The sequence below is a fragment of the Procambarus clarkii genome, chromosome 1 (genome assembly GCF_040958095.1).
Source record: "Procambarus clarkii isolate CNS0578487 chromosome 1, FALCON_Pclarkii_2.0, whole genome shotgun sequence".
Taxonomy (NCBI): Eukaryota; Metazoa; Arthropoda; class Malacostraca; order Decapoda; family Cambaridae; genus Procambarus; species Procambarus clarkii.
In genome coordinates, this window is record NC_091150.1 from 22,410,577 (window position 1) to 22,425,654 (window position 15,078).

A 15,078-nucleotide genomic window follows, 5' to 3' on the forward strand; every position below is an offset into this window, starting at 1 on the left:
TGGTGTCAGAGAAGTCTGGTGGTGTCAGTGGTGGGGGATGGTGTCAGAGAAGTCTGGTGGTGTCAGTGGTGGGGGATGGTGTCAGAGAAGTCTGGTGGTGTCAGTGGTGGGGGATGGTGTCAGAGAAGTCTGGTGGTGTCAGTGGTGGGGGATGGTGTCAGAGAAGTCTGGTGGTGTCAGTGGTGGGGGATGGTGTCAGAGAAGTCTGGTGGTGTCAGTGGTGGGGGATGGTGTCAGAGAAGTCTGGTGGTGTCAGTGGTGGGGGATGGTGTCAGAGAAGTCTGGTGGTGTCAGTGGTGGGGGATGGTGTCAGAGAAGTCTGGTGGTGTCAGTGGTGGGGGATGGTGTCAGAGAAGTCTGGTGGTGTCAGTGGTGGGGGATGGTGTCAGAGAAGTCTGGTGGTGTCAGTGGTGGGGGATGGTGTCAGAGAAGTCTGGTGGTGTCAGTGGTGGGGGATGGTGTCGGAGAAGTCTGGTGGTGTCAGTGGTGGGGGATGGAGTCAGAGAAGTCTGGTGGTGTCAGTCGTGGGGGATGGTGTCAGAGAAGTGACTGATGATGAAGAGCTGGCAGATTATTATCTACACCTAAAGGGCATGAAAGATATTATAATGAAGCAGCACACAACGAAGAAACAAACAAAGATTCAAAAGTTTTTGGTACGGTTTCACAGTAGGCCTACAGGACCAGCATCCAGCACTAGCAAGGACTCCCTTCCTGAGTCAGGTGCAATTTTTCCTAATGCAAATGTGTCCTGGCATATGTATTAATTTTTTTTTAATAGGGATGTTGGGGCTGGACAGATGGAACGAATTCCACACTGTAACGCTTTGTATGGCTTTGCCCCATATAGTTCATTCAAGTGCAGACACATTGTAGTCAAATTAAGGATCCCGGTAGTACAGTCAGTTTCAGTCTCGATTCACAATTCAGAATTCTGGGTTCGAATCCCAGGCAGGACTGAAATGATTGGGCATGTCTCCTATCACCTAATAACCATATTCACCTAGCAGTAAGTACGAACCTAGGAGTTAGTCAACTTCTCATGGGGCTACATCCTGGGGGTCAGTAATTAGACCTTGGGGAAGGAGTGGGGGGGGGGGGGGAACTTGATATAAGCCTAACATGTATAAATACACTCTGGCTGTCTGTTCCCCATCAATATGAATTATTATTTATGAATTAAATGTAGTCCATTTTTTGTGCTTTCTATTACCTGCAATATGAATTGCTTTGGCAGCTACACATCCAAGTGCTTAAATTGCCTTTGGCTTTGACTGTAGTGGACCATAAAGCCTGCATCTGGTTGGTAAACACCTAAAGTTTTGTGATGTATAGAAAATCTTCTCAGGACAGGCGTGTCAGTCTCGGCTCTTTGGCAACTGACTCCTTGTTTTCAGTCACTTTATCCCAGCCATTTACTCCACTCCTGCAGGATGCAGTGTTGACCTTGTGTGTGACTTAGTTTGGTTTGACCCTAACTCCAAGAATATTCACCAGACTGACTTCAGTGCTTCTCCAACATCTTTGTATGCTGGGGATCTGGTTTGGACCCAAAAAATTCCTCTTCAGCTTTCTAGTCAACTTTGGAAGTCCCAGGTTGCTGCTTGCTCAAGTTTTGGCTTTGTTTGACCTGTGCAGGGATGCCAGGATGACCTCCCTCTCCCTGCCATGATAGACCCAGATGCTGGGGGGAGGACTCTGTTCCCCTATCAGGACTTTTTTGAGCATAGTTTACCTTCTAGATCATGGCTGGTTGTAAGCACTATACCATGTTCTCCTGGTACAGTGGTTCTTGCTAATGGCAGGATTACATTCATGTCCCATTTTGTTTGCAAGGCATCTTGAGTTGTCACTTACATGTTCAGTTTTTTCAGGATTCAGTTCTGGTAGTCTTGGGTGGGTTTTTCACGCCTTACAGTTTGGCAGCACCAGTGTCATAGCACAAAAGCAACTGTGTCCCATCAGAAAAGGAAATTTCATTACATTCATTGATTATTTTTTAATTTGATAACACCATCTCTTCCCCATTGCACACTTGAAGCAAGATAACTTGAGAGAGACTACAACAATGAGCAGGTATATCTGGTACATTCACAACACTCCCTAAACATGTATGGCACGGATATGCAAACCCAGAGAACTCGGCAGACAAGCTATCAGAAGCAACCAGCCCCAAACAGCAATGGACTGAAGAGCCCCAAGCCCTCAAGACCAAATCCCAAAAAATGAGCAACCAGGGAGAAATGTCAGCGCGCCTATATGTTAATTGAATAGCTGGTTGTGTAAATCCAAGTGCGCTCCACCAGCCAAAAACACTCCCATCCCTAAGGAAGATAGACAGCCACGAACCACCGCTTACTTTACGAGTAAGTGCCTTACTAAGCCCTAGTAAGCGCACAACACTCGTGTTGTGCGTGAGACAGGAGTTTACCAGCCTAAAAGACAAAACACCACTCGAAAAACTGGAGACTGGAGCCAGAGTGATGAGGTAACCAGGGCACACATCAGAATAGAACTGATGGTGGGTGGGCCAGAAGGCAAAGCTAACCCGCTTTGCCTTCTAACTTTCCCCCAAACGAGGGGAACAGGTGGGGCGAACTAGCATAAACATTTTAATTTTTTTTTCATTCTTGGGAGTTCTTTTGGCAATTTTAGGGTTATGGTCTCGTTTTTAACAATGCAGTGGTTTGTTTTGGTTCGCCTATCTTTCTGGGTGCCTTCCCTGGTGGTGGCAATTATGAATAATTTTACATTTAAAGATTTCATAGGCCATCACTCCCTACGCCTCACTGAGGGGACCAGGTTCTGGCCCTTGGTCCCCTGTAGGAAAATAGAGCTATGCACTTAGTAGTGTGACACTGAACAGTGCATAATTGATTCAGGGAGCCAACAGGGCTCAGAAACCAATGTCAAAATGTAAAATACACAGAAGGGGCAAAGAAAGAATCCACTCAGAATAAGAATGGTTATGATATTTTCTCAAGGAATAATACAAAGTAAATACCAAAAAAATACAAAGAAAATTGCTACATACCATCAATGGCATCTTCCCCTGTGTCTTCTCTAGCACTTCCCTCTCTGGGGGACCTGGTAGATTTTGAGCCATATTTCCCATGTAAGACTCCTATTAAGAGGATAAGAAAACCAAGTTATTTAGAATTCACAGACACAATTTATATAGGTAAAATCACTGAAATACTATTCTATGATGGTATATAATTAATTGATTTATTCTAAAAGCAATATAATCTTGGTTGCCCATAATAATAAATGCTCGTCTCATAGGTACATCATGCCAAATCCCAATTATTTTGGACCATTTTAATGGCAGCTGTTCCACTCTTTGTTTACCTGGAATTTAGAGGAAGAGTCTGGTGCCACAATGCAATGAACATATGCTGCAATGTTCATTGCAGCACTGAAATACCTACTCTTTCCCAAGTAGATATCAAGTCTTTGAACCTGGGTGATGCCAACATGTGAAACATTGTGGATCAAGTTAGTGAGGCGACGGTTTTTATGAGACAATGATTTTTACCAGTTAGGAACTCGGTCGCCTCAGATATGGGCAGGTTTAGGGCACACATGAATGAGGACATGAGTTGGGTTAGTTGTGACCTGGATCCCCTCAAAAGCGATATCCGAGTTCTCAGTGAGGAGCTCTCCGCGAGGAGCAAAGAACTAGCGTTGAATGTAATGAAACGCCATTTCCTGGGTGAGCCCCGGAGGCTCCCTAGAGCTATCAGGCTAATATGCAATACATTAGACCAGGGCTTTAGTCAATGGAGTTCAGCCTACCAGGGACCACGAGCCAGAACCTGGCCCCCCTCAGAGAGGCACAGGGAGCAATGACCTTGGAAAACCCCCTGTGGTTGGGGGTTCACTTTACCTGCCATCAACCGGGGTTAGGGCCCCCAGAAAGGTAGGCATAACAAAATAGACCCCCCATGGTAAGAAAATTGCAACCAAAAACTAAACAGAGGTAGAACTCCCATAATTCCCAAGCAAACAAGCAAACAAGCAAATATCACTCCATGCCGCACCGGCAGTGGAGTGTGACGCCCCAGACCCTCCACACCGGCTGCTCAAAACTTCAGTTCAGAGGCTAAGCAACAAAACAATGCAAAAATAATCGACCTGAGGGAGGGAGGGTACCAGGGAGCCTCTGGTGCTCACCCAGAAAATGGCGCTTCATTACATTCAGTGCTGATTTTCTGTGGGGAGCCCCTTCAGCTCCCTGGAGCTACATAACCAAAGATAAGGAAAAGAGGGACTTACCCAGGAGCCGGCCGACATACACTCCTCAACTTAAAGTCAAGACAATAGGCTGCAACCGCGACCAAAAGCAACACAAGAATGCCCAGGCCCAGGAACCGTAACCAAATATTGGGAGGCCAGGAACCTGTTCGACCTCCAAAATCCCACCGCCCAAATATCAGCCCAATATGTAGCCAAACACGGCAGCCAATTGCAGCAAACTTCCTAATGACATGGGCACAAGGATAGACTGCAGGCTGGCTAGACTTAATAACCCTGTGGACAACCTGGGAGACCCAAGCCCTGGAACAGGGAACAAGGAAACCGGATCAACCAAGAGCACATCCCTGGTCACAGAAACTGAAGCGCGCAGGTAACAGCGAAGAGCCACAATCCAACACAAGACATGATGCACCCCTGGCTTGACCAACCAAGCATCAATAACCCAAGGACCCCTCCAGAAAGCAGCTGTCTCGTTCTTCACCAGAAAAGGAGCAGAAGGCTGCAACCGAACAAACCGACTACCAAGACCAAAGGAGCAAAAACCCCTGCACCAGAGGAGAGCATGAAGCTCACCGACCCTCAGAAGCCAATGCCAACATAAACAACCATGGAAAAACAATCTTGAATCGAAGGGGCCATTAACTGAGGAGAAGGATAGGAGAGCTACCCTGTACCATACTGTAACGGGGGGTGGGGGAAATAGCTCTATCTTGTCCATTATTCCAACCCCCAGTTAACTAACGAGGCCGGGGGAAACAGCTCTCTCTAGTCCGTTATCCCGTCCCCAGTTAGCTAACTATTCTAGAGCCCCTCCAGAGTTCCTAAGGCAACCTCTCTCGTTCAACACCTTGTAACCTAGGTATTTGACTACCTAGGTGCTAAGACTACAAGGTGCCGTAACTTGATCAGCTACCCGAAACTCTAGAGAGAACTCTAGAACACAGTTCACTGCCACAAACGTCTAAGAGAAAGGAAAGGAAACAAATGAATAAGGAAGTAATTAGTGAGGGTGTGGGGTGAGAGAGGTAGAGAGGTGGGAGGAGCGCGGAGGGTCATTAGTTGAAAGGGAGAGTTCGGAGAGGGGTGGAGGGAGAGGAGTAGATAGGTAGAAGTAGAAGAGTAGATAGTAGAAGTAGAAATGCTGCCATCATCCATTCTAGACCATTACATACAAGACAAGGAATGGAACTTGTCTGTATCACAATATTCTCAAAAGATGTTATTACCATGTATCAACTCCAAACATGTACTCATTAAAATCAAGAACCCAGTAACCGCAGAGGCTTTCTCACCTCAACTCAAAACTCTAGGGAACAAAGTTAAAGACCATTTAAATAATAAATTCAATTATATTTCACATGATAAGTATCATAAATTAAGCCATTCAATTAAAATGTTAAAGATTAATATTCAAAGTGAGCCATCATCCAAGAATTTGAGAACCCTACAATTTGACTGCCCCTGATCTTCACACAACACTTGTACACACGACCAAGTCACCTTAATGTTCAACTCACCAAGTGTCTGCCTATAGCTGGATAGAGGGGGAGGGGGAGTCTGCAGCTGTCAGGCAGCGTCACCCCCGTCCGACCGACAGCCTGTCTCGGCTGTTGTCCTCCTCTGCTCTACTGCCTGGTCTATCTGTTAATGCTGTCCATATGCTCTGCTCTCCGAGTATATATTGGGGAACCTAGTAACTAACTCCGTCCACAAGAAGATAGCCTCAGGCACTCTACCAAGCCACTCCTTAAACGTCGGCATGTTTGAAGGCTACCAAGCTCCAATTATAAGATTAGCAGAAGCAAGGTGAAATTCGCATGATCTGACCTCAGGTCACTTGAGGTCATTAATCCTTAGAGGTGTGAGTCTCAGGCCGATCAAACTGGCGCCTTCTCAAATCCTTGTCTCTGACTCATGTACTATATATATTTTAAATAAACTAAACCAAACACTTTTACAGTGTTACAATACTACCATGAGCTACTACTACCATGAGCAGGCCGGAGGTGAAACAATGCATGAGGCAGCTTGGGAAACGGCCCAGAAGTGACATCTATACTGAAAGCAAGCTGCAGCAGCAGCTCCGCCAGCGCCCCACTATAACGAGGCGACAGTATTCGGCATAAGATGACGGTCCTGGAACAATCACGAGAGAAAGCACAACACCAAAACCGAAAGCAAAGTACAACAATGAGGAGTCAAAAAGAAATGGAACGACCGCCAGGAAACTTCACACTGCCACTGAAACGAAGCCCGCAGGTGGGACACCATCAATGAAGCCACCTGATCACCATACAGATGGTGGTAAACCCAAGTTAAAATTATAAAACGTGAAGAATTGAGGAGAAGAGCAAACCACTCTCATAACGACCCAGGCCGACCTGTTGAAAGAGGCGGTGCCACGGAAAAACCTTCAGGTTTCAACACCGGGCAAGCAGCGCATGAAACCACAGCTGGGCCAGCCACCATAAGGCCAAGAGGACTGCTCGCCTGTAGTAAGTCTCCAAGCGAGCCAGGACCTGGAGCAACAGCTGAACTAGGGGAAAGAGGTACAGGAACCCCCACCTCAACCAGTCCTGCCGGAAAGCATCGATCCCAACGGTCTCGCGGTCGGGAAAGGGCGCTACATATACCGAAAGACGCTTCGACCACGCTGACGCGAAGATGTCCACCTCCGGGTGCCCGAACGTCCCGCAGAGCCAACGGAACGAGTCAGCATTGACCATCCACTCCATGGACAGGGAAAACAAACCAGGACAGGCCGTCCGCCAGGACGTAGGACGCTCCACGAACGTGAACAGCCAGGAGAGCCAAACCCCGAGAACTCAGAGGACGAGTCACCCAAAGCGACCAGCTCCAAACAGTCAAGGACCGCATCGAACCCCCACGGTTCAGGCAATTAACCACCAGGGAGCAGTCCGAATTGAGCCAGATCGTCAATCTGCAGGCGACCCGAACCCTCCGAAGCGCAAACCACACCTCCGCGAACTTCCGCACTGTGCTGTGGGCCCGACGGAAGGACGGACCCCACTGCCCCTGGCCGGCTGGGTGAGCACTGGTTACAAAACCCCAGCCGAGAGACGACATGTCCATGAACACATCGAGTGAGGACTCGGGTAGGCACCAAGGCACTGAATCCCGAAAAACCCGAAGATGAAGCCGGCGACGCAGCAGCTGATGAAAGGCCCCAGGGGGGGTCAAACCCAGCGATCGCGAGAGAGGTGGAAGGGACGTCCCCAAAGGAACCCAGAACAGCCGACGAAGTCAAACCTAACCCGGTTTGACCATCATCCCAAAGTTCAGGATCTCGCACAGACAAACAAATCCACAAGTGCCGTGACGAGGGTTCGCACCTACGTCTGAGAGGATCCCAGACACTGCCTTAATTGACTAAGCGTCTGAGATCCTCTCGGACGTAGGTTCGAACCCTTGGCACGGCCCTTGTAGATTTGCTCCTTTGATGCATCACGCTATTGTAGTCTTGCACAGACCCTTGAGCAACCGCCGGATGACCCGGGAGTCCTCCAGAAACAAGTGCATGCGGGACCACAGCCGAAGGAGAGACTCCGGAAGAGGAGACAAGAAAGCAGTCTGAGAGTCCCACACAAGACCCAGCTAGGTTCGAACCTGGGAGGGAACCAGATGGGACTTCTGCAAGTTCACCAGGAACCCGACCCTGCCTAGCTGGGAAAGCACCAAACCCATGGCGAGCAGACATACGAACCGACTGGGAGCCTAAACCAGCCATTGGTTAAGGTAAGCCAACACCCGAACACCTAACAGAAGCAGACGGGCCACCATGACCCGGGTAAGGCATGTGAACGTGCGAGGAACCAGATTCAAACCGAAAGGAAGACAATGAAAGCAGTAACTCTGATGCTCCACAGCAAACCCGAGCCAGTCCCTGAACTCTGGATGAATTGGGACGTGCCAATATGCATCCTTGAGGTCCAGGGATACCATCCAATTGCCTAGCTCCAACAGAAGCCGGACCTGGGACAGAGTGGTCATCCAAAAGAAGAGGCAAGAAACCCAGGGGTTTAGACAGGACAAGTCTATAATGAACCGCAGGTCCGCACAGTCCCGTTTCGAAACAGGAAACAGGCGAGAAACCCACCCGAGACGTTGTTGTTTCGAACACGTCCAAGCACGCTCATGCTCACTTCAGGGAATAGAACAGTGCAAGAAAGATATGCAACTCACCTATGCACAAGTGACCAAGGAGAAGGAAAAAATTGAAGAAGCACTAAAGGAAGCCAAACACAGCAGCAACCAGGATAAAACAAACATTAGGCTGGAAGTGAGAAAGGAATTGGCATCTAATCCGAAGTTGGTGCAAAACACAGTTGATCGGAGTAAGTTCCTGATAATTTTTGGTTGCAAAGAAAAGGAGATAACATCTAGGTCAGAAAGAGCTGTAGAAGAAGCGAAAGAAGTAGATAAAATTGTTGGCCTCGTAGAAGGTCTTACTACCATAGAGAATGTGTGCGACTACAGGAGAATAGGCAAATCCGTATAAGGGAAAGATCAACCTTTGAGGATCACCCTAAACGGTGCCAAACAGATGTAAGAAGTACTCAGGAATGCTAGAAAATTACAAAGTGATGAGGATGGGAAAGTGTGGTCGTTAAGACGAGATCTATCAAAAGAAGACAGAGAGAAGCTGAAACTGAACCTCGCCGAGGCAAAAAGTTTAAATGAGAGCAGGAATGAAGAAGAAATCAATTCTTTTTTCTACAAAGTGACAGGGGTAGGCAGACCAGTAAAGTGGTACATAAAGGCAAACCAACAAAATCAATAGAGAGAGGGGGAGTGAAGAATAAGGAGAGGGGGAACAAGTTCCTGAAGATTGCATACACCAACATAGATGGAGTGAGATTGAAGATACTGGAGTTAAGTGATGTAATACAGCTGCAGACACCAGACATTGTAGCACTCACGGAGACAAAACTTGAAGATGTTATTTTGAATGAGGTCATATTCCCAAGGGGCTACTCAATTTGGAGACGGGACAGAAAAATTAGGAAAGGCGGTGGCATTGCTGTGCTGGTGAAAGAACACCTAAAGGTGAAAGAAATAATGACTGCCAATCCACAAGAAGTTGACATACTAGCACTAGAGATCTGCCATGAGGATGATAAACTAATGATCATAAATGCATATAGTCCACCGCCAAGCAGCACATAGTCAAAGGAGGAGTTAAATAGTAAACGCGAAGGTTTTATAACAATAATGAGAGAGATTATAGCGAGAGCGGATAACGATAGATCACGACTGTTGATAGTCGGTGACTTCAACTTGAAATCCATAGACTGGGAAGCATATGAAGCTAAAACAGAAGATTTTTGGACCTGTAGATTTGTAGACCTCATCCTGGAAACATTCTTGCATCAACATGTTAAACAAGCTACGAAGATGAGGGAAGGGGACGTTCCCTCCATGCTAGATTTGATATTTACCAGGAAGGAGGAAGAGATATTTGACATTCAGTACCTTCCTCCCTTGGGTAAAAGTGACCATGTATTTTTGGGAATAAAGTATGAAATGCGTTATAATATGGAAGAAAATAAGGAGGTTGAAGCAGTTGAAAAACCTGACTTCAGGAGAGGACATTATGGCAACCTTAGAAAAATTTTTAGTGAGTATAATTGGACAGACTTGATGCTAGACAAGGAAGTGAATGAGATGTATGTCAAGTTTTGTGAAATACATGATAAAGGCACAAAAAAATTTATACCAAAACAGAGATGCAGAACTAGGAAACAGGATTGGTTCAATAGAAATTGGGAGAGGGACAGAGACCAAAAGACACAAACATGGAATCAATACAGGAAGAGGCCAAACCCCCAAACATACCAGCGATACAAAGCTGCGAGAAACAACTACATGGCAGTGAGGAGATAGGCAGAAAGAAATTTTGAAAAAGGGATTGCAAACAAATGTAAAACAGAACCAGGTCTATTCTACAAATTCATAAACGACAAATTGCAGGTAAAGGATAATATTCAGAGGTTGAAAATGGGAAATAGATTCACGGAAAATGAAAAGGAAATGTGTGAAACACTAAACGAAAAGTTCCAAAGTGTGTTTGTACAAAATGAAATTTTTAGGGAACCAGACACAATAAGAATTCCAGGGAACAACGTAGAGCACATAGAGGTGTCTAGCCCTTAAACTGCGCAACGCGCCTGCAGGCTCACGTCTGGTTTGCGCATCGTGCCTCTGGGTATTTGTATTTTTCACGTTCCATTCAAAACTTCCGCGGCTACATGGGGTTCACATCAGCTTCATCAGGGCTCTTGTAAACAGACGCCATCTTTAAAAAAAATCGTGGTCCACATTCCTGGGTGTGGGAGCCTCAGTAGTGTGTGAGCAACCAAGGCTGGCGCTCGCAGCATGATCGCACGGCACTGCTGTTCAGCGTGTGACCACAGCATCGCCTAATAATGTTAAAATATATATATAACTTGCATTATTTAGCCATGATAGTGTTATAGAAGAGCCTGAGTGTGATAATGACTGGGTACAATGTTCAAATATCAGTGATTCAATACTGTTCACGATGTTCACAGCGCTAGCCACAGCACCACAGCATTATTTTGTCCATCTAGGAATCTTCAAATGATTTCTTAGGTTCCTTTTCAAAATAAACACGTGGTCAATTATTCATTTACAGGAATTAGTGACCAGGATTGTGATAATAGCAGGATTGTGGTTATAATTAGCGTTGTGCATAGTATTCTGGAAGGAGGAATTTTGGTGAGGGAGGGAGAGCGAGAATTGAGGTAGCCTCATTGTGTGTGTGTGGCTGCCACTCTTGTTTTGCTCACCATACTAGCTTAGTGGTTCGCTATGGGCAACACATATGTACATGGGTATATATAGTGTGTGTATATAGTGTAAGAACAGCAACAGGAGAATGTTGAGAGCAGCTATTTTGGTGAGGGAGGCGACGTAATCGTAGCGTCGTCGGCTGTGTGATTTTTCATGCAGTGTATGGTGGCCACTGTACTGTTTGGACACAATATCGGATTACTTGCATAGTTTTGGTAAATAAAACATGTAGATAGGTATATATAACATGTGTAATAAGAACTATAACAGTATAGTGGGAGGAGCAGTGTTGGCGAGTAAGATGTTGGAGTGAGGGAGACTGGCTGGGTGTGGCTGCTCTCACTCGAGGTGTTCTGAATGTGTTGATGGTGAATGTATATAGTGTGTGACAGTGTATAGTGTGTAAATAGATTGTATATATACATAAATTAGCATGATACATAGTAAATATGTGCTGCACATGTGTACACAAGTGTCATGCACGTAACACAGTGTCTTCGGACAGTACGGATGTTTTACTGCCATAATATAGTGTACGTGTTCACTATACATAGGATTAGCACATAAAAACAAATAAAATGTATTTGGAACTGTGCGAAAAAATGAACGAAAATATATTTGCGGCAACTCGCGTGCTCCGCCCCGAGCGCCCTACTGGCCCCGGGAGCGTACGTCACGGGCGAACAGGGAATGATGACGTCACGCCCCAACTTACGGACCCCATAGCAGCCAAAGTAAGTACAATTTCGATTTTTTTCTACATACCCATACTGAGGGAGGGGTTTCTGACACTTTAAAAAGAAAAAAAGAATTTTTCCAGAGAATTTATTTCCAGCGCACTGTGGGGGTGTCATATTTGGAGGCAACACAGTTAAGGGGCTAGAGATGAAGTGGAAAAAATGCTCAAGGAGCTAAGTAAGAACAAAGCAGTTGGTCCAGATGGAGTTTCACCATGGGTTCTGAGAGAATGTGCACCTGAGCTAAGCATTCCACTTCAACTGATTTTTCAGGCATCCCTGTGTACAGGAGTTGTAGCTGATGTGTGGAAAAAGGCTAACAAAGTTCCAATCTACAAAAGTGGAAACAGGGAAGACCCCCTTAATTATAGACCTGTATCATTGACAATTGTAATAGTCAAAATATTGGAAAAAATAATTAAAACTAAATGGGTAGAACACCTGGAGGAAAACGATATAATATCAGACAGACAGTATGGTTTTCGATCTGGAAGATCCTGTGTAATGAACTTGCTCAGTTTTTATGATCGAGCCACAGAGATTTTACAGGAAAGAGATGGTTGGGTTGACTATGTCTATCTGGACCTAAAAAGGCTTTCGACAGAGTTCCCTATATGAGGTTGTTCTGGAAACTGGAACATATTGGAGGAGTGACAGGTAAGCTACTAACATGGATGAAAAATTTCCTAACTGACAGAAAAATAAGGGCCGTAATCAGAGGCAAGGTATCGGATTGGAGGAATGTTACGAGTGGAGTACCACAGGGTTCAGTTCTTGCACCGGTAATGTTCATTGTCTACATAAACGATCTACCAGTGGGAATACAGAATTACATGAACATGTTTGCTGATGATGCTAAGATAATAGGGAAGATAAGAAACCTAGATGATTGTCATGCCCTTCAAGAAGACCTGGGCAAAATAAGTATATGGAGCAACACTTGGCAAATGGAATTTAATGTGAATAAATGCCATGTTATGGAATGTGGAATTTGAGAACATAGACTCCACACAACCTATAAATTATGTGAGAAATCTTTAAAGAATTCTGACAAAGAAAGGGATCTAGGGGTAGTTCTAGATAGAAAACTGTCACCTGAGGACCACATTAAGAATATTGTGCGAGGAGCCTATGCTACATTTTCTAACCTCAGAATTGCTTTTAAATACATGGCTGGAGAAATACTAAAGAAATTGTTCATGACTTTTATTAGACTAAAGCTGGAATATGCAGCGGTTGTATGTATCCTTAAAGAAGCACATCAACAAACTGGAAAAGGTGCAATAACATGCTACTAAGTGGCTCCCAGAACTGAAGGACAAGAGTTACAAGGAGAGGTTAAAGGCATTAAATATGCAAAAACTATTAGATAGAAGAAAAAGAGGCGATATGATCACTACGTTCAAAATAATAACAGGATTCGATAAAATTGATAGGGAAGAATTCCTGAGACCCGGAACTTCAAGAACAAGAGGTCATAGATTTAAACTAACGAAACAAAGCTGTTGGAGAAATATACGAAAATTCACTTTTGTAAACAGAGTGGTAGACGGTTGGAACAAGTTAAGTGAGAAGGTGGTGGAGGCCAAAACCGTCAGTAATTTCAAAGCATTATATGACAAAGAGTGCTGGGGAGATGGGACACCACGAGCGTAGCTCTCATCCTGTAACTACTCTTAGGTAATTACTCCAAGACGACCTAACAGAGCGCAGGAGAAGAGGCCTACCCTGCTGGCCCCGAATCCCCCTCTCCCCTCCCGAAGGAGGAGCCACCCAATGCCACCGTAGGCCATGAGAAACAACCCGAAAAGCCAACGAATCATTAGATCAGGAGTGAGCGAACAGAGCAAGCCTTCCCCCTCATAGCCTTGTCAATGAGGTAAACCGTGAAAGGGCCGATGCACCTTACGAGAACCCAACCTGCACACAAAGCGATCACCGCGACGACCAGGCACAGCCAGGACTGAAGGCAGCACCGGCTCTGAAACCGGCATCTGAGGCCTACCCCGATGAGCGGAACCGCAAGCCCTAGCACGACCCCTCCAGGAAGAACCACCCTGGGACCCCAGGAGAACCAACAAGTCAGACATCGGGTGGCAGCTGGAAGAAGCCGCCCGCATATACGGCTTGACTGCTGAGGTCGCAAACAACAAGGGACAAAAACAACCTAAGAGCCAGGGCCCAAGCGGATTCCAAGGAGAAAGGGAAAACCATCTGCCGACACGCAAGATACACAGTGAAAAACCGCGACAGCGCATCCTGCAAGATCGGCGCAAACAGCTTCAAAAGCACAGACGACGCACGAGCAGCCGAGACCAAGGCGCCAGACCCAGGAACGGCCCCAAGCGCCTCCACATTCTCCTCAAGCCAATCCGAAGACTGCTCCAGGAGGGAAAAGAAACGCAGGACCAAAGCCAACAGGCCATGCGCGAGCAAGTCCTCAGCCACAAGTGCAGCCGACAGGGAAGGAACTAACACATGAAGCTGAACATGATCGCCAAGCAGCAAAAAACCAACAGAGGTAGACCCAAGGTGACTTCTGGAAGAGAAACCCAACCCCCAAAGGCAGTACTTACAGGGCACTCAGAGAAGGTGACCCTACGCACATGCAAACTGAGTACCTGTGAATATTACTCCCAGCTCGCACACCACCATAACAGCAGTAATGAAACAGGGGACAGCACAGCACAAGAGTCTGGAGCTGGAGCCACACGACCTTGCCATATCCCATCAGCCGGAGAACTGGGGTGCGGATCGCCAGCGCGGGGGTCTGGGGCTCGCCCTTCCCCTTCCCAGGGAGGGGGGGGGGGGGAAGCTGCGCAGACATGTGGCGCGGCCCAGATGACGTCTTGCTCATTTGCTCGTTTTCAATTAGGGAGTTCTGTCCACTTGCTTGTCTATTTTTGTTGTTTTAACCAGAACAGGGGTTTGTTTTGAGGCTCTTACCTTTCTGGGTGCCTGTCCCAGTTGATTTCAGAGATAGAATGCTCCATAATCACATGCGTATTTCTATAGGCCATTGCTCCCCTTGCCTCTCTAGAGGGGGCCAGGTTCTGGCTCGTGGTCCCCGGTAGGCCTAGAACTCCACCCACATCAACTGATGCCAAAGTTAGGGATATCCTTATCAGTCTGGATAGCTCCAGGGAGCCATAGGGGCTTCCCCCCCAGAAAAAACAAAAAACAGAGTTGAATGTGATGAAACGTCATTTTCTGGATGAGTTCCGGAGGCTCCCCGGAGCTTACTAGG

The 15,078-nt window shown here is 46.4% G+C and overlaps 2 protein-coding genes across 5 annotated transcripts in view; one reads left to right on the forward strand and one right to left on the reverse strand.

The window, feature by feature from the left end:
• Positions 1-15,078, forward strand: part of LOC123753850 (uncharacterized) — a 490,864-nt gene that overhangs the window by 257,135 nt on the left and 218,651 nt on the right. The gene's annotated exons all lie outside the window — the stretch shown is intronic.
• LOC123753931 (coiled-coil and C2 domain-containing protein 2A) overlaps positions 1-15,078 on the reverse strand; it is a 227,823-nt gene that overhangs the window by 176,432 nt on the left and 36,313 nt on the right. For all 4 annotated transcript variants that reach the window (XM_069321189.1, XM_045735932.2, XM_045735922.2 and 1 more), the window contains exon 5: positions 3,035-3,124. In XM_069321189.1, coding sequence (XP_069177290.1) covers positions 3,035-3,124 — 90 coding nt within the window. The remainder of the gene's footprint in view (positions 1-3,034; positions 3,125-15,078) is intronic.